The sequence below is a fragment of the Notamacropus eugenii genome, chromosome 5, assembly GCF_028372415.1.
Source record: "Notamacropus eugenii isolate mMacEug1 chromosome 5, mMacEug1.pri_v2, whole genome shotgun sequence".
Lineage (NCBI taxonomy): Eukaryota > Metazoa > Chordata > Mammalia > Diprotodontia > Macropodidae > Notamacropus > Notamacropus eugenii.
In genome coordinates this window covers 2,046,586-2,071,107 of record NC_092876.1, presented here as the reverse complement: position 1 = coordinate 2,071,107, position 24,522 = coordinate 2,046,586, and the positions used below count along the sequence as shown (strand labels likewise).

The 24,522-nt window shown below is 40.1% G+C and overlaps 1 protein-coding gene across 3 annotated transcripts in view; it reads left to right on the top strand.

Moving 5' to 3' along the window:
* LOC140508103 (sulfotransferase 2A1-like) overlaps positions 1–24,127 on the top strand; it is a 79,532-nt gene extending 55,405 nt beyond the window's left edge. Inside the window, exons 2-7 of one of the 3 annotated variants that reach the window (XM_072615874.1) lie at positions 3,591–3,838; positions 5,799–6,001; positions 19,405–19,531; positions 20,257–20,351; positions 22,946–23,126; positions 23,620–24,127. In XM_072615874.1, coding sequence (XP_072471975.1) covers positions 3,697–3,838; positions 5,799–6,001; positions 19,405–19,531; positions 20,257–20,351; positions 22,946–23,126; positions 23,620–23,738 — 867 coding nt within the window. In that variant the 5' untranslated portion in view covers positions 3,591–3,696 and the 3' untranslated portion in view covers positions 23,739–24,127. Of the gene's footprint in view, positions 1–3,486; positions 3,839–5,798; positions 6,002–19,404; positions 19,532–20,256; positions 20,352–22,945; positions 23,127–23,619 lie in introns of all 3 variants that reach the window. The other 2 variants (XM_072615873.1, XM_072615872.1) reach the window with 2 other exon arrangements.
* Positions 24,128–24,522: the final 395 nt, after the last annotated feature.

Sequence of the window (24,522 nt, the reverse complement as noted above, 5' to 3'; positions counted from 1 at the left end):
GGACACTTGTTGCTACTGAACAGAAGAAACAAAATCATATATTTGCCCTTTATCCAGAGTTGCTTATTATGGGTTTGCAAGAAAAGATGGACCTTTTAGCAAGATAAACAGAACACGGGGACTTCTGTTGGTAAATGGCTTCACCATTTAACTCGATCACATTCAAGGGACTGTCTCCTGTTGTTTTATCCATATCTTGCCCCTGGACTCAGGTGGATCTGTAGGAGAAAGTGAGGCTGGTGACCTTGCAAAGCCCTCACTCACTTGAATCCAGTTCACTTGCAAGTCATAGCATCAGCTTTCTGATGTTATGGTTCTCTTTGAAAATAAAGGACAAAAAACAGCCACATTCAGAAGTGTAGCTGGTGGGAGGAATTGTGGGTAGCTGCCAAGGTAAACTGGAACTCACTCTCCACGGGAATAAGGCTTCTGTAAGGTAGAGTGAACACCAGTTCAGGGTGATTTGGTTCTACTTTTCTTCTTGCTCTATCTTATCAGGAACTGCTCGATTGCAAAAACTAATGAATGATGACTGCTTATCAATAATATTCAACGGCCATATTTCTAAGTAATTAGGAAATGTTTCTGGAGATGTAGCCCAGGTTAGGCTTTATAGTCCCCCTCCTACATTGCCCCTGGAGGCAAAACAAGGATTCATCTCAATTCTCTGTGTTGATCCTCCAGGGGTATTGACTCAGTGTGTGTGTGGTTTATGGAGACTGCCCCAAGAAAGTTGTCTCATTCTACCAATATTTGTTTGGCTCCTTTGTGTCCAGGCTTAGCTGTTATTCTATTTTCTTAATTTTTAAATTTTTGTTGTTCAAACTTAATTTCCACAATATTTTGAAATTCAAATTTTCTCCCCATTCCTCCCTTCTCCCCCAAATGGCATACATTGTGATTACCCCTTCCCCAGTCTCCTCTCCTTTCTATCACCCTCCTTCTCCCCTCACTCTCACTTTCTCATAGGGCAGTATAAATTTGTCTACCCCATTGCATTTGCATCTTCTTTCCCAGTTGCATGTAAAAACAATTTTTAATACTTGTTTTTAAAACTTTGAGTTCCAAATCCTCTCCTTTATTCTCTCACCACCCACCCTGATTGAGAAGGAAAGTAATTCAATATAGATTATACACGTGTAGTTATGCAAAACATGTTGTGAAAACTTAACTGTATTTTCCTCCATGCTATGGTGACCCCCTTGTTCTATGTGCTCCTTTGATTCTGTCCCTTTTCACAAGTGTTTGCTTCTGACTACTCCTCCCCAAATTTGTCCTCCTTTTTATCATGTCCCTCCTGTATCCCTTTACCCCTTACTTTCCTGTATGGTAAGAAAATCAATTAAGTCTCTACATCATTCTCTCCTTAAGCTATATCTAATGAGAGTAAGATTCACTCATTCCCTCTCACCTCCTCCCTCTTCTTCTACATTTTGTAACCTTTTTCTTGCCTCTTTTATATGAGATAGTATACCTCATTCCATCTCTCCTTTCTCCTCCCAATATATTCTTTCCTCACCCCATAATTTTATTTTATATACCATCCCTTCATATTCCACTTACCCTGTGACATCTAGCCATCTATCAATGTATCCATCAATGTATCTATGTATCTATGTATCTATCTATCTGTCTATCTATCTATCATCTACCTGTATTTCCTGCAACTACCCTAATGTTGAGGAAGGTCTCATGAGTTACAAATATCATTTTTCCATGTAGGAATATAAACAGTTAAACTTATAATTAGTCGCTTATGATTTCTCTTTCCTGTTTACCTTTTCATGTTTCCCTTGATTCTTGTATCTGAAAGTCAAATTTTATATTCAGCTCTGGTCTTTTCAGAAAGAATACTTGAACATCCTCTGTTTCACTGAATGACCACTTTTTCCCCTGACGAATTACATTCAATTTTGCTGGGTAGGTGATTTTTGATTTTAATCCTAGCTCTTCTGACCTCCAGAATATTGCATTCCAAGCACACTCATTCCTTAATGTAGAATTTGATTGATCTTGTGGTATCCTGATTGTGTTCCTAGAGTACTTGATTCTGCCTGCTTGCCATACTTTCTCGTTTTTTGGGAGCTCTGGAATTTGGCTACAATTTTCCTAGGAGTTTTCCCTTTGGGACCTCTTTCAAGAGGCATTCAGTAGATTCTTTCAATTTCCATTTTCCCGTCTTGTTCTATAATATCATTGCAATTTTCCTTGATAACTTGTTGAAGAATGATGTCTAGAATCTTTTTTTTGATCATAGCTTTCAGGTAGTCTAATAATTTTAAATTCTCTCTCCTGCATCTATTTTTCATGTTGGTTTTTCAAAAATAGCGATTTCACATTTTATTCCATTTTTTCATTCTTTGGTTCTATTTAATAATTGCCAAATTTCTCATAAAATCATAAGTTTCCATCTGTTCCATTCTAATTTTCAAGCAATTATTTTCTTCAGTGAGCTTTTGGATGTTTTTTTTTCCATTTGGCACATTCTACCTTTTTAAGGCAATCTTCTCCTCATTTTGGAGATTTTGGATCTCTCTGGCCCTATGTGTTAGTGTATATTTTAAGGTGTTATTTTCTTCAGTATTTTTTGGGTCTCCATTAAGTCTCCATTAGGGTCTCATTTTTCATGATTTTCTTGCATCACTCTCATTTCTCCTCCCAATTTTTCCTCTATTTCTCTTTTGTGATTTTCAAAATCCTCTTTTATAGCTCTTTCATGGTCTGTGACCAATTCATATTTTTTTGGATTTAGGAATTTTGACATTTTTGTCCTCTTCTTCTTGTATGTTGTGATCTTTGTTACCAAAGTAAAATTCTATAATCTATGTTTTTTTATTCTGTTTGCTCATGTTCCCAGCCAAATACTTGACTTTCTAATTTTTTGTTAAGGTGGAACTCTGCTTCCAGTGGAGTGTGAGTGTGGTTGTACTGTCCCAGGCTTCAGGGGTTTTGTATTAGCTGATCAATCCCCCACTGCCTGTGGGCCCAGAGATCCAGAAGAAGACGCTACTGCTACTGCTGCTCCTGCCATAGCCACTGCTGCAGATATGTCTGCCAACATCAAGGCTGGGGCTGGATCCCCGCTGGATCATTCTCTTCTGCTCCCCTTTCATCCAGGTCCCACAGAGCTTTTTCACTGACCTCCTGTGCTTTTTGGCATTTGTGGGTTGAGATGTCTGGAAATTGCTACAATTGCCAGTGATTCAGCCCCCTGAGGTGTATCCACATGTCCCAGTCTGTGCAGTTGCAACCCAAGACTGGCTATGCTTAGCGCCAAGTCAGGTGTAAAATACTCTTCTCGTCCACCTTCCATGTTGTCTTGGGCTGAGAATTTGTTTCACTCCATCATTTTGTGGTTTCTCTACCTCTAGAATTTGTTTAGAGCAATATTTTTAAAGGTATTTAGAGGGATTTGGGGGAGGGTTCAAGAAAGTCCTTGCTTTTACCACCATCTTGACTATGCCCTTCAAATGTTTTTCTTGTCAGGAGGCCTCAAGATTCAGATTTCTCATCCTTGACCATTCTTTTCCCAGACGTCTCAACTTCCAGAGCTTCTGAATGATCCTACATTGACCTTTGGTACTCAACAGGTGTAGAGTGGCTGGAACTTGGGCAGAGCCAAGGAAGCAGGAGCAGGCTCAGCAGTGAGAAAGCTCCAGTAGAGAACAGTTACCCAGCCAGGAGAGATCTGCTTGCATGGAGAATTCCAAGGAATTCATGTTTTTGAAGGGAATCCCGCTCCTTCCCACAGTTCACAATGTGAAATTTATTGAAAGACTGCAGGATGACTTTGAAGTTCGGGACAAAGATATCATTATAATTACCTATCCCAAGTCAGGTAAGGAGCAGGGTGTGGAAACAAGACAAAGGGAGGGAGGCTGGAAGACATGAACTTTCAGCTATTCATTTCTTCACATTCCAGGGCTCAGATTTCAGAGAACAAAAGGAGTTAGACTGCAGATAATTGAAGACCAGAGATTGCTCCCCTTTAGTGTGCCTTGACTCCTCTGGCAGAAAGTTTGCTGAAGCTCATTGACACTGTTTCAGAATAAGATTTTTGAAATAATGCTAATTTGAAAACAAAGATATACCCCTCAAATCCATGAAGCCTCTGAAATTTCTCCATAAATTGCCTGGAGGTTCATTGACCTCAGGTTAAGAACCCAAGGTATAAATAGAATCCTTTGGGTCACCTAGGTGGAACAGGGGAGTCAAAAAGACACATCTTTGTGTGTTCAAATGTGGCCTTAGACACTAACTGTGAGACTCTGGTCATGTCAGTTCAACCTGTTTGCCTCAGTTTCCTCTTCTGTAAAATGAGCTGGGGAAGGAAAAGGCAAACCACTACAGTATCTGTGCTAAGAAAACCCCAGATGGGGTCATAAAGAGTTTTGCATGACTGAAAGTACTGAATAGTAACAACAGGATCCAACAAGGGAGGAAACAGACCAGAAATCACCAGACATCCAAAAAAGAGACAGAGAGGACCTAGTCTCTCCATTGTGTCCAGAAGCTCCTCAACGGAAGGGGTTTTTGGAACACCTCAGTGGGGCAGGCTAGAATTGTGCTCAGTTCCAAGGGAACAGCTTTACCACAGGAGATCAGTGTCACTAGTAGTCAGAAAAAGTAGTAGAAAATTGAAAAGGGACCAGGTTCCAGAGAGATTGAACATCCAGATTGGATTTTACATTTCAACAGAAGAGTCCAGGAGATTCACCAATCACTCCCAGGTCTTCCTGACTCCATGTCCAACACTTCATTAAGTACAACACTTCAAGACTGCCTAAAGGTTACCTGGCTTGCATGGAAATGGAAGAGCTGAGATTAGAACCCAAGTGGTCACATCCACAGGTCAGAGGGGCACTGTAGCTGTGAGTCATATATATGCAGTGCAATAGCCCTGCTCGCCACCACCAGAAATGCTCCCTGATGTCCTCCTTCCATGCCTTTGATAATGTTGTCCTCAAAGTCCAGAATGCCCTTCCCATCTCCATCTCTCAGGTGAAGTCCTATTCAGTCTTTATGGCCCAGGAATCTCTGCCTTATCCTTCCAGTTCCATCAGTGAAGGACCTTATCCATCACTAGTGATTTTTTCATACATCTCTCTTCCATACTTTCATTCACGTCTAGTTATTGGGATATGTTTCACATAGTTTCAGTGACAGAGCCCTGCCCAAATCATGATTGCAAACAACATGAAATCAGGGACTACTTATTTATGCCTCCGACCTCTGTTCTCTACGATTCTAATGCTCTCCCTCCTCACCTCAGCCTCTTACCTTATTTGGTTCTTGAAAGACTGAGCTCAAACCCACCTTCTATAGAAAGCCTTCTATGAACCACCCCCGCTCAATTCCAAGTGCATGTCTCCCTGAGATTTCCTTCCATCCATTCTATATGCCCCTTCTATGAACTGAGTTATTCACACTTCACCTCTCACCTTAGATTGGGAACTCCCTGTGGGATGAGACACTTTTTGCTTTCCTATGAACCTGTGGTATTCAGCACAATACTGACTTCCAGGAGTACCCAGGAGATGTTTGTTAACTGACTGTATACTATTTCCTGTGGCCATTCAAGTGTTCAAGCAAATTTGAGCTTTGTGTCAGAGAACCTTGAGAAGATGCACTATCCCTAGTAGAGTTAGACAGTCTTCTTTCCCTCCCTCTCTGGATGTCTTCCAAAGATCTGTTCTAATATGGGCAGGATTGAAATCTGAGGTCTCTTACCTTGGAGTGCCTGTGATTCTGTGAACGAAATATTCATGAGACCTCTCCTTCCTTTTTATTCTATGCAGGAACCCACTGGATGATAGAGATCCTCAGCCTGATATACTCAAAAGGGGACCCCACTTGGGTCAAGTCTGTTCCTTTCTGGAAGCGTTCACCCTGGATAGAGGGTCACACTGAAGTGGTTAAGAATAAAGCAGACCCACGACTCCTCACTTCCCACCTCCCAATCTGCCTCTTCCCTAAGTCTTATTTCAGCAGCAAGGCCAAGGTGAGTGCACAAGTCCCCTGATTAAAAATGCAAGAAACGGGTATACAGGAATTGCAGGGAGGGTGGGATGGAGAGAAGCTGGAGCTACATTCTTGTTTCATATTGTATAGGAATTCAGGGAAGGAGGAGGCAGGCAGAGGAATCTTTCTGTTCCCCATCTTCTACACACTCCCCTAAACTTCCTAGAAGTTCTCTCTCACCATGACACTTCTCACTCTACCTCTGGCAAACAAGGTCAAAAGTCAATTAGAGCATAATCAGAGAAGGGCGTGAGAAAAAGGAAAAAGGGAAAGGGAAGAAGATGGAAGTATGAAACTGAATTGGATGGCTTTGGAAAGAGGCTAGAGATTGAATTGGAGATGGACAAATCTTCAAGGAACTGAGGATTCTTCCTGTAAAATGAAGAGGAGTAGTCAGGGAGTCAGGAGAGACTGAAGAGCTCTTCTTCCAGCATCTGAAGGACCATCATGTGGAGGAGGGATTTGATTTCTTATATCTGACCCCAGATTAGGTGGCCAGGAACAGGGGAAATTATAAAGGGGAAAAATGAGGGCTAGATTTCAGGAATAACTTCTTAGTAACTGGAGCTATCACAGAGTAGAAGAGGCTTCCCTCTCCACACACCTGGAAGTCTTCAGGTAAAAGCTGGGAAGCCATTTGTTGGTATATATGAGTATTCTTTATTCTGAAAATATTAGTTTTTATTCACACCCCAAAGATAAACAATATCCTTAAGATGACGAATAATTTTTTTTGGCATACCTGTAAATCATATGAAAAGAAAGCAAGTCGGTGATTAGACAGGAACATGAGATGTGGTCTTCTAGAAAATTATTTTTTTTAAATAATTCTTTGTGTTTTAGGTTCCAACATTCACTTCCACAACACTTTGATTTCAAAATTTTCTCCCCATGTCTCCTCTCTGACCACCCCAAGAGATCCTGCATTCCAATTGCCCATTTCCCCAATCTGCTCTCCCTTTTATCACATCCCTCACTTCTCTTATCCCCATCCACTCTATTTTCTTGAAGAGTATGAAATATTTCTATACCCCATTGCCTATATGTTTTATTTCCCAGTTTCAGTTAAAAAGAATTTTTAATGTTGATTTTTAAAACTTTGAATTCCAACTTCTCTCCCATTCTCCCTCCCAACCCATCTCCACTGAGAAGGCATGCAGTTCAATATAGGTTATACGTGTGTAGTCCTGCAACACACTTGCATAATAGCCATGATGTGAAAGACTAACTTTATTACTCTTCATCCTATCCTGCCCCCATTTATTCTATTCTCTCATTTGACCCTGTCCCTCCTCAAAATTTTTGACTTCTAATTACTCCCTCCTCCCATTTACCCTCCCTTCTATGGTGCCTCTGCCCCCTGCTTATTCCCCTCTTCCCCAGTTACATGTAGGATGAGACAGATTTTCATACGCAATTGAGTGTGCATGATATTCCCTCCTTAAGACAAATCTGATGACAGTAAGGTTCAATCTTTTCCTCTCACCTTCCCCCTCTTTCCCTCCATTCAAAAAGTTTTCTTGACTCTTTTATGACAGATGATTTATTCCATATTTTTCCCTTTATCCCTCTTGCAACATATTTCTCTCTCAACCGTTAATTTTATTTTTTAGGTATAATCTTTTCATATTCAATTCACCCTTGCCCTCTGTCTATATGTATATAATCCCTCCAATTACCCTAATACTGAGAAAAGTTCCAAGAATTACAAATATTATCTTTCAATGTAAGAATGCAAGCAGTTCAACTTTAGTAAGACGGTTATGATTTGTGTTTCCTACATACCTTTTCATGCTTCTCTTCATTCTTTTGCTTGAAAACAAAATTTTCATTCAGTTCTGTTTTTTTCATCAAGAATGCTTGAAAGTCCTCTATTTCACTGAATGACCACTTTTCCTCTATTTATACTAGCAACTTTGACCTCTGGTATCATATTCCGAGCCCCTAGATCCCTTAATGTAGAAACAGCTAGATCTTGTGTTATCCTTATTTTGTTTCCACAGTAATCGAATTGTTTTTTCTGGCTGCTTGGAATATTTTCTCCTTGACCTGGGAGGTCTGGAATTTGGCTACAATATTCCTAGGAGTTTTCCTTTTGGGATCTATTTTAGAAGGTGATCAGTGAATTTCTTCACTGCCTATTTTCCCCTCTGGTTCAGGAATATCAGGGTAGTTTTCCTTAATAATTTCTTGAAAGATGTTTTCTGGGCTGCCTTCTTGATAATGACTTTCAGGTAGTCCCATAATTTTTAAATTAGCTCTCCAGGATCTATTCTCCAGGTCAGTTGTCTTTCCAATGAGATATTTGACATGGTCTGCTATTTTTTCATTCCTTTGTTTTTGTTTTATAATTTCTTGATTGTTCATAAAGTCATTAACTTCTATCTGCTACATTCTGATATTTAAGGAATTATTTTCTTCATGGAGCTTTTGAACCCTCTTTTTCATCTGACCAATTCTACTTTTTAAGGCATTCTTTTTTCATTGCCTTTTTGGACCTCCTTTGCCATTTGGGTTTGTCTATTTTTTAATGTGCTATTTTCTTCAGTGATTTTTACGTCTCTTTTACTAAGATGTTGGCTAGTTTTTCATGATTTTCTTGTGCCACTCTCATTTCTCTTCCCAGTTTTTCCTCTATATCTCTTATTTGATCTTCAAAATCCTTTTTGAGCTCTTCCATGAACTGAAATGGACTCATATTTTTTCCTGGAGATTTTGGATGTAGGAGCTTTGATTTTGTTGCCTTCTTCTATTTGTGTGTTCTGATTTTCCTTGTCACAAAGTGAGATCCTGTAGTCTGATCCCCGGCCCCCACCTCCCCGGTTTTTGCTGATTTCCCCGACCAATTACTTTACTTTTGAGCTTTTTGTCAAGGTAATTTTCGGCTTCAGTGGGGTTGGGGGTGTACTCTCAGTGGCTTGATCCCCCCAAAATCTGTGGTCCTACAGCTCCAGAAACAGCAGTTGTCACTGCTCCTGCTGTGGCTCTCATGGGCTCCTCTACCTCCTCTACCACTGTACTCTCTTACTCAGGTTCAACATGGTTTTTTCACTGACCTTCCAATTTGTCCTCAGCATCTTGGGTTTGTGATGTCTGGAAACTGCTACAGGTGCCAGAGATTTAGTTCCCCCAAGGGCTGGTCAGGTCCTGTCTCTGCTGGCGTGGCCCAGGTTGGAATGTGTTCTGCACCCAGTGTGGTGTGACAGACACTTCCCATCCATCTTTCAGGTTTTCTTGGGCTGGAGATTTGTTTCACACCATCATTCTGTGCGTTCTGCTGTTCCAGAATTTGTTTAGAGTCATTTTTTTTTACAGGTATTTGACTGGACTTGGGGGGACAACTCTACAAATTTCTGCTTCTGCTCTGCAATCTTGACTCTACTCCCTTCTGGAAAATTCTTAACCATATACTAGTGTCTTCTCCAATGAAATATTAAAATACACTATGTCTGCTCCTTAGTATAAATTCATTCTTATAACAAAGGAATGAAGATGCAGCTAGTGTAAGCAGATGTAGCGCATTTTATCTCCTGGGCTGAAAAAAATAATTTGGTCGGTTCTTCAGAAGGATTTATTTTTTAATCCAATATTGGTCTCAGTGAACAGTTTGAATAATATGCAAAGCAACAGTCTAACGGCTACATTCCTTCACAAGAACAACGTGATGTCAAAATGGACATGCTTCAGGGGAAGCCCTGTGCTCTGCACATAAGGTGAGAAATTATGCTATGAAAATATGTAGTAGAATTCTCCAGTGTCCTGGACTGGTTCTTCAATCTTCATTTGTTTTTCCTTTAATAAAAATTCTTTCCGTAATTCTATGAACAAAAAAAATTAGGTAACTAAGGTTTTTATTGAGGCTTTTTCAAAGCAGGAATCTTCCAGGATACACCCACACTGCTTCAAGATTACATATGTACTGCTGGGTTTTCGTCTTTCTTCAGTTCAAATTCTGGATCATTTTTCTCATCAGATTCTTTCCTCCTCCACCTTCTTCTCCTTTTCCTTCTTGTTCTTCTCCTTGTTTTTCATTGTTATCATCTTTTTTTTTCTTCTGCTTTTTCCTGTAAGATATAATACTAATCTAGAGACTTCTCAGTTGTTGTTCATGCAGGCAGTCACATTGGCCTCTTTATAACTACATGGACAATGGCATCCCACTATCTATTCTCCACTATCTTTTGAAGTCTGTCCAAGCTCATGTTCATTGTTCCATGATACTATCTGTCCATCTCATCCTCTACTATCCCTTTTTCCTTTGCCTTCAATCATTCCAAACATCAGGTTCTTTTCCAATAAATTCCATCTTTTCATTACGTGGTCAAAGCATTTAAACTTCATTTTCAGTATTTAACCTTCCAGTGAATAACGGAAATTATTTTCTCTAAGTGTTGACTGATTTGATTTCCTTGCTGTCCAAAGGATTCTCAAAAATTTTCTCTAGCGCCACATTTCAAAAGTATTGATTCTTTGGCACTCACCTTTTTATACTCCAAATCTCATAAGCATACATTGCCACTGGAAAAATCATAACTTTGATTATACAGTCCTTTGTTTCCAAGGTGATATCTATGATTTTTAGTGTGCTTTTCAGATTTTCCATAACTTTCCTTCCAAGGAGCAAGGGTCTCTATCTGTAGTGATCTTTGAGGTCAAGAATATAAATTCTGACACTGCTTCCATTTTCTCCTCTATTTTCTGGGAAGCGATGGGACCTGTTGCCAAGACCTTAATTCTTTTTCTGTTAAGCTTCAAGCCAGTTTTTATACTCTCTTTGACCTTCATGAAGAGGTTTTTTAATTCCTCTTCACTTTCTGCCATCTGAGAAGTATTGTCTGCATATTTCAGACTTAAATCTTTCCAAGTAATCTTAATTCTTCCAGCTTTCAATTCATCTAGCTTGATATTTCACGTGATGTAATCAGTACATGAGTTATATAAATAAGGTGATAATATACAGCTTCGTAATACTCCTTTTCCAATCTTAAACCAATCATATTTTCAACGTTCACGTCTAATTGTTGCTTCTTGGCTTACGTATAGGTTATTCAGGAGACAAATAAGATGATCTGATAATCCCATCTCTTTGAGGACTTGCCATATTTTGTTGTGATCCACACAGGCAGAGGATTTAGTATAACCAATGAAGCAGAAGTAGAATTTTTTTTTCTCGAACTCCCTTGCTCTCCACGATTCAGTGAATACTGGCAATTTGATCTCTATCTTGCCCTCTGGTTCTAGAATCTCAGGGAAGTTTTCCTTGATAATTTCCTGAAAGATGATGTCTAGGCTCTTTTCTTGATCATGGCTTTCAGGTAGTCCAATAATTTTTAAATTGTCTCTCTTGAATCTATTTTCCAGGTCAGTTGTTTTTCGAATAGGATGTTTCACATTATCTTCTGTTTTTCATTCTTGTGATTTTGCTTTGTAATTTCTTGTTTTCTCATAATGTCATTAGCTTCTTTCTGTTCCATCCTAATTTTTAAAGATCTATTTTCTTCAGTGAACTTTAAATCTATTCATCCCCTTCATTTCGTATTCATAAGGGATGTTATTCAGGTCATACCTAAAAATAGTTTCCCCCACTTTCTTCAATTTCAGTTTGAATTTTGGTATAAGAAGCTCATTATCTGAGCCACAGTCAGCTTCAGGTCTTGTTTTAACTGATGATATAGAGTTTCTCCACATTTGGATGCAAAGTATATAATCAACCTGATTTCTATATTGACCATATGGTGATGTTCATGTAAAGGGTCGCCTTTTCAGTTGCTGAACAATTGTTTGCTATGACTAGTAAGTTATCTTGACAAACTCTGTTAGTATCTGCTCTGGTTCATTTTGTATAACAAGACCAGTCTGGTTTGTTATTTCAATTATCTTTTGATTTCCTACTTTAGCATTCCAAACCCTATAATGAACGTGACATTTTTTTGGCATTATTTCTGGAAGATGTTATAGATATTCATAGAAGTGATACACTTTGGCCTCTTTAACATCAATGGTTAGAGAATAGCTTTGCATTAATGATTTTTAACAACTTGCCTTAGATATGAACATATATCATTTCATCATTTTTGGGATTACACCCCAGTACTACTTTTCTCACCCTTTTATTAATTATGAGCATTATTTTATTTTTCTAAGTGATTCTTGTTCAGAGTAGTACATGTAGTGGTAATGTGAATTAAATTTATTTACCATTACCACCCACTTCAGTTCACTGACACCCAAGATGTCAGTGTTTAATCTTTCCACCTCCTATTTGACCACATTCAGTTTACCTTGGTTCATAAAGCTTACATTTCCGGTTCATCATTAAACATCAGTTTTTTTTCTTTGTCACCAGATGCACCCACTGAGCTTTTCTTCAGGTTTGATCCAACTCCTTCATTAGTCCTGGAGCTACTTGTAATTGTGAGGTGTAGGGTGTGTTCAGGGACGACCAGTACCTTTGGTGTAATGGCCGCCGAGCCCTTTCCAGGGCTCTATCCATCTTTGGTGTCCACCTGTTCCACATAACTCTCACATGTGCTCCAAGAAGTTGCAGCATGTGCAGCCACTACACCCTGGAAGACCATTTAGGCAGATGGGATGAACCAGAATGAGGGTAACCAAGGGTTCTCAAACCCATTGGTGAGGTAGGGGGGTGTCTACCCCAAGTATATGAAGACTTCCTCTGGTGGAATGGGCGGATGAGAACAATTTGTTCCAATGGCCAAGAAGGCAGATGAAGCAGGCAATGTGGATCACTTAGAGTTTGGTTAGACACCAAAGTCGCCAAGGACATCCACTGCATCCTGAGCTAGCGCCAGCAGTCTTGACTCTGTCCTGGCACTGGACTATGGTGATTCTGGAGGAGAGAGTGAGGCTGAAGACTTAGTGCAACTCAACATCACTTAAATCCAATTTATGCACGAATTAAAGACATCACCCATACCATTTCAGTATTATGCCTCAAAATCCTGTGGTGAGAGACAGGTGATGAAGCAGCAGGTGCAGATATACTGAGAACTGTGGTCACAATCCTGCAAACAGACGGCCCAGGCCATGTGATCATTTGTCACTGAAAGCAACAGTGGGACTCGGCAGCCCCCTGGGTGTGTGAGCAGCCTTTTAAGGATCGGACTGCTCACCTCCTGGTGCGAGGAAGGGGGCTAGAAAAAGTGCCTTAAACTTTATCTGCTTACACAACCCTGGCCTGATTACTGTGGCAGATGGGGAATCTCACTATGTGGTTGAAACACACCCAAAAAAATGTACAAATTGTACGAAAATATCCGCAAAGATGATTCCACTCACCATCATTCCACCACCACTCACGCATGCAACAAGCGTACACTAATAGACAACACAAAATCCAGTAGATGTGAAAGAAGAACTGCTCTTGTTTGCAAGAGGACTCAAGAGATATTACATCTAATAGCAGCCCTGAGTGAAACAAGGTTGGCAAATGAAGGCCAGCTTACTGAAGTTAGAGCTAGATACAACTTTTTCTAGAGTGGATGCAGTGAAGGGGAGCGCCCTGAAGGTGATGTGGGTTTTGTAATCAAAACTGATCTAATCAGCAAGTTGGTATGTCTGCCAAAAGGAGTGAATGACAGGCTCATGACAATGCGATTGCCACTTGCAGGAAAACGTCATGCCACCATTACCAGTGCCTAAGAGTCCACCATGACAAAGCCTGAGGAAGTAAAAGAAAATTTTATGAAGATCTAGAGACCCTTATCTTCAATGTGCCAAAAAAGGACAAGCTTATAATTCTGGGTGACTTTATTGCTAGAGTAGGCTCTAACTAGCAGACCTAGCTGGGAGTCCTAGGTAGGAACAGAGTTAGAAACAGCAACAGCAATGGTCATTTACTGCTGAAGACTGGTGCATCACGTGACATTCTGATCACCAACACTGTCTTCTGTTTACCTAGATGCATTAAAACTTCATGCATGCACCTTCATAACAAACACTGGCATCCAATAGACTATGTGATTGTAAGGAGAAAAGACAGATAAGATGTGAGAGTGACAAAGACAACGTGTGGTGCAGAGTGCTAGTCTGATCATAATCTTCTCCTTTCCAAGCTAAATATTCACATTCGCTAAATGTGCTGTCCCCAAGGCAAAATGACTACCAGAAGAATTAATGTCAACAAATTAGAACTCTTCTCTGAGCATGAACAGTTTGTTACTGACTTGGAGGGAAACTTGAGCCAACACACAGTTGGCAACAGTGGAGCAGAAAAGGAGTGGCAGCTTTCAGAGATTTGGTGTACTGCACTGCATTTGCTCATCTGGGTCAGAAGACTGATTTGATGAAAATGATGGAGAAATTCAGAAGCTGCTAAGTGAAATACGAGAGCTCCACAGGATGTACCAGCAGGATGGTTCATCCATCTCTAAGAAGGCATCATTTAATTCCATCAAAAGCAAAGTATAAGCAAAGCTTAGAGAGATGCAGAATTCCTGACTCAGTAAGAAGGCAGAGGAATTTCAGATTTATACTGATAGTAACAATCCAAAGCGCATTTATGATTCCTTGAAAGCTCTTTGTGGCCCAAAAAACTATGGTGTATCACAACTACTCAGTGCTGATGGAGCCACACTAATTAATGATAAAGAAATCATCCTAGAGAAATGGGCTGAACACTTTCTTAGTGTTCTCAAGAGAGCATCACCTGTCAATGCTGAGGCCATGGACCGTTTACCTCAGTATGAAGTCAATCCCCATTTAACTGAACTTCCAACTGAATAAAAGGTTTTGAGAGCCATCAGGCTACTTTCATGTGTCAAAACACCTAGTGCTGATTCTATTCCAGGTGAGATTTACAGGATAGAGGGACCATTGCTCATAAAAAGCTCACTGAAATTTTCCAGGTTATATAGCAAGAGAAGGTTATCCCCCAGGAGTTGAAAGATGCCACCATTATCCATCTCTATAAGGGTAAAGGAAATAGATTGAACTGCGACAATTACAGGGGGATCTCTCCCTTAGTCATCGCCGGCAAATTTTTGCTAGAGTCCTCCTTAATAGGCTGATCCTTCACCTGGAAGATGGTGATATACTTGAAAGCCAGTGTGGCTTCATAAAGGACTGAGGAGCAGCCGATATGGTTTTTGCTGCCCGACAACTCCAGGAGAAATGCCAGGAGCAGAATAGAGGTCTGTACACAACGTTTGTATATCTGATCAAGGACTTTGACACTGTTAGTTGTTAAGGCTTATGGAAAAATATGTCAAAATGTGGCTGCCCAGAGAAGTTCATCAATATTGTACATCAATTTCATGATGGCATGTTTGCCCAGGTTCTGGATAATAGACATTAATCTAGTGCTTCCCAGTCACCAGTGGAGTGAAACAGGACTGTGTGCTTACTGCCATGCTTTTTAGCATGATATTTTCAGTCATGTTGACAAATGCTTTCAATGAGGGTGAACACAGTACTGATGGTAAGTTCTTCAATTTGAAAAGGCTACAAGCCAAGACCAACGTGGAGGGAGCGTTGGTGCATGATTTTCTCTTTGCAGGTTATTGGGCGCTCAATGCAGCCTTTGAAGCTGAGATGCAACAAAGTGTTGATCAATTCTCCTGCCTGTGCTAATTTTGCCCTAGTGATTAACACTAACAATGCACAGGTTCTCCATCAGCCGCCACTACACCATCCATACGTGGAACCAGTGATTACAAGAAATGGAGGTTTTGAATTCTGTGGATAGTTCACTTATCTTGGTAGTGTACTTTCCAGGAATGTACACATTGACAATGAGATTGATGCATGCATCGCCAGAGGTAGCTCAGTGTTTGGTAGACTCTGAGGAAAAGTTTGAGAGACAAGAGGTATTAGACTGATTACTAAGCTGAAGGTCTACAAAGGCATTGTGCTGACCTCACTGATGTATGCCTGTGAAACATGGACAGTCTATCAGAGCCATTCCAGGAAACTGAATCGCTTCCATTTGAAGTGTCTTAGGAAGATTCCGAGAATCACCTGACAGGATAATGTACCAGACACTGAAGTCCTTGGTTTAGCTGAAGTGGCAAACATTCAAACAGTGCTTCAGAGAGAGCAACTCTGATGAGACGGTGATATTGTTCCAATGCAAAATGCACTCTTGCCAAAAAGACAAATTTATGGAGACCTCACAAGGGGCAGGCGATCTCATGGTGGTCAGAAGAAGCCATACAAGGACTCTCTCAAAGTCTCTCTCAAGAACTTTGAATTTGACTGTGGAACTTTGGAGACACTGGCACAAGACTGCTCAGCATGGCGTGCCCACATCTGAAAGGGTACTGTGCTCTATGAGCAAAGCAGAATTGAGACAGCACAAAGTAAATGTATGCACCCCAAATATCCACGTGGACTATCTATCCGTGGTAGAGCATTTCTCAGCTCATATTGTTCCGATCAGCCACAGTTGAACTCACTTAATTTTCACTTTATCATGGTGATGCCATTTTGCTTCTCTTAGAGAATGAAGGACAGCAACCAATCAAGTAATGGTATTACTGGATCAAAGGGTATACACAGTTTTCTAGTGTGTTGGCTATAGATCCAAATTGCTCTCCAGAATGGTTGGATCACTTCACAACTCCAGCAGTAGTGAATTCTCGCCTCCAAGATTTATTATTATTTTTGTCTTATCAGCCAATCTGATAAATGTCAGGTGGAACCTGAGAATTGTTTTAATTTGTAGTTCTGAAATCCGTAATGACTTAGAGCATTTTTTCATAGAAAAAGCTTTCATTTCTTTATCTTAAAATTGCCTTTTCATATCCTTTGGCCATTTATCAATTGAGGATTGATTCTTAGAAATTCTTAGAAATTTGACTCATTTCTCTATATATTTGATTAGTGAGACCTTTATCAGAGATACTTGCTATAAATTCCCTCCTCCCCCGCAGTTTTCTGCTTTCTTCCAAATTTTGGTTTCATTCGTTTTGGTTGTGTGAAATTTTTTCAATTTTATATAGTCAAAACTATCCATTGTACATTTTGTAATTCTCTTTCTATCTTATTTCATCCTAAATTCTTCCCTTCTTCATTGATCTGACAGGGAAACTATCCCATGCTCTCCCAATTTCCTTAAGGTATCACCCTTTATGCACAAATAATATATCCATCTTGCCTTATCTTTGCATACAGTATGAAATGTTGGTCTGTACCTAGTTTCTGCCATACTGTTTTAGGGCTTTCCCAGAAATTTTTTTTCTCAGATAAGGAACTTGCATCTTAAAAGCTTGGATCTTTGGGTTTATCAAACAGTAGATTACTAAGACCATGTACAATGATGTATTATGTACCTAATCTATTCCACTGATTCACCAGTTTACTTCTTAGTCAGGACCAAATTATTTTGACAATGACCACTTTATAATACAGTTTGAGATCTGATATGGCCAGGCCACCTTTCTTCACGTTTTTCCACTGATTCCTTTGATATTCTTCATATTTCATTCTTTTAGATGAATTTTGGTTTTTGTTCGAGCTCTATAAAATGAATTTTTGGTATGGAGCTAAGTAGATTAAATTATGTACATTTTCAGTTATATCATATTTTTCCAGACTACACATTAGTTTTGATTACTAGTCATCAAAGTGACCTTTGTTTTCACTCCACTCAAAACTCTGGGCCACCGCGAATCTCGGTTCATCAGATGAAAAGAGATCAGAATCATGTGCTCTGACCACTAACGATATGCCATCAACAATTCCTTCACAATGCAGTGGATTCAAAATGACATTATAACAATAGACTCCTAGACTGGCCAGCCTCTGAGAACTTCACTTTAATACTTTCAGGGAGTTCAGAATAAATTGATCATGTACTTGAACCATATTCCTGTGCAGGCTGTGAATCAGAGAACTGGAGGAGGAGAAGAGGAAAGAAGAGGAACGGGAGGAAGACAATGAGGTAGCACCCTGAGGAGATGACGTTAAAGGAACAAATATCCATAAATGTAGAGGTTGAACCACGTGGTTGTTGTAGTGCCTTCTGTCTCTCCCATTTCATAATGCTAGAGTTCACTCACAGAGTATTTGACTTAAAGGAAGAAGAGAAGACAGAATCCAGGAGAAGGTTTGAGGAGAAGAAGGTGGTGAAAAACCAAAGGAAAGAACAGAAGGAGCAGTAGGACTCAGGATGAAAGTGGAAAAAGCAGGCCGAGACTGTCACATATTGTGTCCACCCACTTCTTCAAGGGAGCCCTGAAATTGGAGATACCTGAGGCAATGCTAACATCTGTACGGTGTGGAACACCACGTTCATTAGGAGATCTCTGAATGAGTTCTTCAGGAAAATTGAAGATATTAGGGTCTTCTGTCTTTCTCTCCCCAACTTGCCTTTTCCCTTCCATCTTCATAGATCATGTTATCCAAACTCACTTTGAATTTTAGTGTACATTTTTAAAACCTGTCCTTGTTTACATTATCTGTACATTTTTAAAAAATAAGTATGTCAAAATGTTCCCAGAAAATTATCTTTTGCTTCTCATAAATATTTCCTTTCCTTCTCACAAGTCAATCAGTCAAAAAGGGTTTAATGAGCACTCAATCTGCCCCTAGAATTATCTCTCTTTGTGTCTCCAGTATTTCTTTGTAATTTCCACTCCCTCCAGAATAGGCATCCCTTCTATTGTTTGCTACCTACCAATTCCACACTCACTCAATTTCAATTGAAAATTATTTGGGTTTGAATTGCAAAAGCCCTGCCAGGTAAAGTCTTATCTGTCCTTTAAGTGAACACCTTCTTCAGCCAGGATGATGTCATTCCTTTATTTTAAGCTGTTGTCTAATAAATGCTTATTCCTTTCCTTTCTCCCTTTTTCCTTATTGATAGGTAAATGAATTTATTTAATACCTAATAGTGTCATTATTTTGAATAGCTACTTTGTATTAATGGAAAGACATTGGTAAAGACTCGAGAACTAAAGTGCTAAGTGAGGAAATTATTTTCCACACAAAAGGTAAACCTTTAGGATTTTGACAGAATCTTATGGTAATCCTAATTCTGAAGTGATTTTTCTCGGGGAACCAGATACTGACATTTTGGAAGCACTTGGGGAAACAAAAGCCAGCCCAGAAAGTGAGGAGGTATCCCAATGCTCGTAGAAGAGGTGTGAAATGAACCCAACGTGGGTAGTCCACTGTATTCAGCAGTTACATATATATGAGGAATGAAGTTACACAAAATAGTCTGCACATTAGCAATGACTGCCAGAGATCATTCAGTGAGCCTTTCAAGGAGTATTACATGCCAAGAACTGTGTTAAATACTGGGGATGTGAGGAGTGGAATGAGGTAGAAACTCCAAGGAGTGGGTCCAATGTTCTCCCCACCAGAGAAGCTTCATGGGGAAGGAAGATATATGTGCCAAACTCCCAGTTTCTCCCTCAGATTATTTATGTTGCCAGGAATCCAAGAGATGTCCTCATATCTGCATACTATTTTGGAAATCAGATATCACAATTCCAGCCATGTTTAGATTTTGAGCATTTCTTTGAGAGCTTTGTGCAGGGAAATGGTGAGTGAAGAAGGAATGGTGGAACCATATCCTACCTACCTTCCTTATCATTTTTATCCACTTTCTCCTCTCCCCGTTTTGGCATCATAATGAAAGTCCCTATCTGATTGGTGACCTTTGCTGGGAGGCACATTCCTCCCAAGGGCCCAGGGATAAAGACAGAACAAGGTTGTCTCCCCCATTTAAAATAGAGGGTTGTGTGTTCAGACTGTGAAAGTGACTTTCCCAAGCTTATATAACCAAAAAATCTGAAGAGCTGCCCCACACTGGAGCCCACGGATTCTATATATAAGACAGATTTTTCTGAAAAGCAGTGTCAAGAGAGCTGCTCAGGGCCTGGATTCAAATGTAAGTCACTTGTTCCCCTACTTTCTCAATGGTGAAGTTTAAATATCGCTTCCTCCAGTGAGCCCAATCTGATACCTCCCTTATGTTCCACCATCTTTGCCAAATTCCTCACGCTGAGAACAGTACCTGGCCCAAGATTTTCCTTTGACTTCCTTATGACCATTTTCCCAGCTAGCCTTCTGTTGAGTGACACTAGTCTGTAACTTGGAAACTTGCCTCCACCCCCATCAACCCCAGACCATAAGTCATGTGAGAGAACTTACTTCTTTGTCCATGACTCCCATTCTGACTTGCATCCAGGGCAGAGTAAACTCTTTGGCAATTCTTGAAACAGGAACGACCTAAGCTCCCCTCTCTCCCTCTCACTTACCTTCCAGTAGTGTTTGGGTCCTGGTTTGACCACGTCAGGGGATGGCTGTCCATGAAAAACTCAGAGAAGTTCTTGCTTTTAACTTATGAGGAACTTCATCAGGTATGGTCCTTGTTCATTTCTTTTCCATCTTTGAAAGGATTCCCCTTTAATGTTACTGTCTTCCCTCCTTCAATTATTTCCCATTTACACTATATACATGTATGTATGTATGCATGTATGAATGTATGTATGTATGTATGTATATCTTGTTTGTATATATTTTGCATGTTGTCTCAGTACATTAAAAAAGACATTTCTTAAGCAACTATTATGTCTCAGGTACTTGCTGAGAGCTAGGGATACAAAGACAGTTAAAAGACAGTTCCTGCCCTCAAGGAGCACTATGTCTAATTCTTGTCCAAAAGCAAACAAGAATGTGTGTGTGTGTAATAAATTGGAGACATTCAACAGAGGGAAGACTCTAGAATCAAGAGGAGTTGGGAAACACTTCCTAGAGGTGGGATTTCATTTAGAACTTAAAGGAATCCAGGGAGGTCAGTAGTCAGAATGCAGACAGAGAACATTCCACGAATGGGGGAATGGGGAAATTTGAAGGATCTTGTTCAGTGAATAGTCAAGAGGCTGATGCTAGGTCAAGGGGTCGTTTCTGGGGCTGGGTCTTGGGCAGGGCCAGGGGCCCGACCTCACTCCCCACTCCCCCAGGTAAAAGAGCTTTCTCATTGACTTTTGGAACTGTCTTTGGCGATTGTGGGTTGAGAAATCTGGAAATCACAGCAGCTTCCCGTGATTCAGTGCTAGTCCTGCCTGTGCCACACAGCCTACGCTGGGCTGTGCTCCGAGCCTGGTGAAATAGACCATTCTTGTCTGCCTTTCATGCTGTTTTGGGCTGGAAATTTGTTTCAGTCTGTCATTTTGTGGCTTCTACTGCTCTAGAGTTTGTTTAGAATCATTTTTACAGGTATTTTAAGGGCTTTCCTGGGAGAGCTCGAGCAGACACGTGCTTGCACTCTGCCATCTTGGTTCTGCCACCCCTTTTACTCTATCTTTTTGGTTTTGTTCCTCCTTTTTCTCTTTCTTCTGACCATTCTGCCTCTCTGACCTAGAACTTTTCTTCCCTCTTCATTTTTTAGTTCTTCTGTTACTTCCTCAGAGTCTTCTTGTCTTCCTCCCTACATACTTCCCTTACTGATCTTCCTTTCCCCAATTTCTGTAATTCATCTGCCCTGTCTCCTTCCTCTCCTCAACCACTTCCTCTCCTCCTAATTGGGTACCTTTCCCTTTTCCCATCCATTCACCATCCTTAACTTTCCCATTTCATCTCTTCTTCAGCTCTTTTCTTCCTTTTATCCCTTCATGTCTTTTTCTTCCCTCTATCTCTCCTTTCAGTTTTCTCTTCCTTTCTATTTCAAGCAACTTCTTCCTCTTTTTCTTTCTCTCCATCTCTTCTTTCCATTTCCCTTCCTTTCTTTCTCTCCATCTCATCTAACTCTTTTCCCTTCCTTCCTCTTTCCCTTAAATTCTTCCTATTGTCTCTTTTTTATTTCTTTCTCTTTACTCTTTTCTTGTCTTTTCCTCTGTTTCTTCATTTCATTTCTTTACTTTCTTTTATCTCATCTTTCTGTTTTCTCTTCATAACTTTCTTTCCATCCAGCTCCTTTCACTTCCTTTTTCTCTTCATTCATTACTTCTTCCCATTTCTCTTTCTTTCAATCTCTCCTTCCTGTTTACTCACTCTTTTCTTTGTTTTACTTTTTTAACTTTCTCTTCCTTTCTTTTCTTTCACCTCTCCTTCTTTTATTTTTCTTTCTTTCTCTCTTTTATTCTTACTTTCTCTTTCTTTCTCTACTTCCATGCATTTCTCCTTCCTATTGTCCTCTTTCCGTTTGCTCCAAATCCTCTTCCTGTTTTCTCTTCAGTTTTCTTTCCCTCCATCTCATCTTTGAATTTTACTTTCGTTCTTTTCATTTCTTTTTCCTATTTTCATTTCCCTTAACTTTTCTACTGTCCCTTCTCTATTTTCTCTTGCTTCATTTCTTTGTATTCACCTCTTCTTTCTATTTTCGTTTCGTTTCATTCTCTCATTCTCTCCTATTCTTTCTTTCTCTTTCCCTCCATTTCTTCTCTTTTCTCTTCTCTTTGCTCCATCTCATGTATTTTCTTTTACTTTATGTCCATCTCATCCTTCTGCTTTCTACTTCTTTCTCTCATTTCTTACAGTTCTTTTTTCTTCCTTTCTATCTGTACCTCCGCCTCCGACACCAGCTCTTCATCCATTCACCATAATTTCTTATTTCACCTCCTATTCCTCTTCCCCACTCCACCTCCAAATTCGCTTCTAATCTCCTTCTTGCTTGATTCCGCTCACATTTCTGCTTCAGATCCTGTTCTCCCTCCCACACCCACTCCCCTGCTTCCCCTAAAATGCTTCTTCTCTTCTCCCTGTACTTAGTCCTTTCTCTCTTTTCTCTGATCTTTCACTTCAGGCACTTCTTTCTCTCTTTTATTATAAACCCTGTCTCTGTTTTTTTTACTCCTATATTTTCACCCAGCTCTTCTTTCTACCCGTCATCCACTTTTTATCTGCTTCTTTTGTATTCTCTCTCTCGTATTTCTTTTGACTTTTGGTCTCTCTCTTTCCCTCCTTTTCTTTCTCTATGACTTTGTCATCCCAATAGACTCTGGTTTTCCCCTAGGATCTTAAGACCAGTGTGGACAAGATTTGCCAATTCCTGGGCATGGAGTTGAGTGAGGAAGAAATCAGCTCAGTGATCCAGAATGCCTCTTTCCAGGCCATGAAAAACCACATCCTGGAAAACAATGAAGCTATACCAATAGAAAACGTGGAACCTTTCAAAATAATGATAATGAGAAAAGGTGAGGAGAAATGGTCTATGGTCCCAAGGGAGAAAAATAGGTGGTTTGCCTCCTCTCCAGCTGATATCTAGGCACCAATAAGGGAAGGTGTGAATCACAAAAAATCGAACAGAAAGAAGGCAGCTAAAGACTTTGCTCCATCTATGTAATAGACAGTAGCAGATGTCCATGCAAAGATGCGCTCAGATACAGGACATATGAGAATTCAAGAGAACCTCCACCAGGTTTTCCTGTGACAGAGGAAAAAACAAGGAAAGGAGGAGTAAGAGAAATAGCTAAGGCCAGGCAGACTCATTGTCCATACTGTGTGATGATGAACGATGGAGGGAAGAGTTCTCTGGTTGTAGGGAAAGTGCTGTACCATGAATGTCAGTCACTAAAGGTCCACCTAGTGTCTTCTTCTGGGTTGTGGAGGGAGGGAGAAAGGGAAGGAACAAGATGATCACTAAGGACCTGTCTCCACAAACTGTTGTCTTCATTCCACATGTGGCAGGAATCTGTGGAGACTGGAAAAACTACTTCACAGTGACCCAGATGGAGACATTCAACCAGCTTTACCAAGAGAAGATGAAAGGGCTGGACCAGGACCTGTTCCCATGGGATCAATGCTGAGATGAGCTGTGGACGATTTGGTGTTCTCTCCTTCACCCATATATGATCTGCAGATAGAGAGAACTCAGCCTGCCCTTCCTTATTCCAATTCTCCTACTTTTCATTCTCTTCTCTCATTGCTAGAGCAAACACAAGGAAATATAATGGGAGAGATTCAGGGCATCTCATGTTCCTTCCCAGAGGAAGGTTTCCAATGGGGCCCATTACTCAATGTGCTAGTGTTACATTTGAGAGACATGCTTTGCATATTATGGGGAAATGTCCTTTTAAACCTGTGATTTTGAGTATGTCAGACATAAATGAAAGCTGAATGTGGTAGGAATTTTCTGAATCTTGATATAATGGTGATTGTAATAATTGCTCATTAAATTAATAATGATAAGAGATTACATAGTGTCAAACAATGCTTGACTCTCTGAAATAAGTACAATGACTCCAACCTCGTCATGGGGAATACTTTTCAAAATGATATATACTTACCATCACTATTGATCCATTGCCTTCTCCACTCTTTCTTGCTTAAAATAGCAAAATAATAATCTCCCAACAAAAGATGAATTTCATATAAAGAAGGCTGGTATGGAGACATTTTCCGGAGTTTTGTAAATGCAATCTGAAGAGTTTGAAATGAGAAAGGAACAGTGAAAGAGGAAACTGTCTACCTGTATTGGTTCAAGTAGAGACTATAGAGAATTATAGGCAAGTCCTGGTTAGTGTGAATCTCATAAAGGGGACAGATGATTCAAATTCCGATTAGATATTTCCATTGGGCTGCATCCAATGA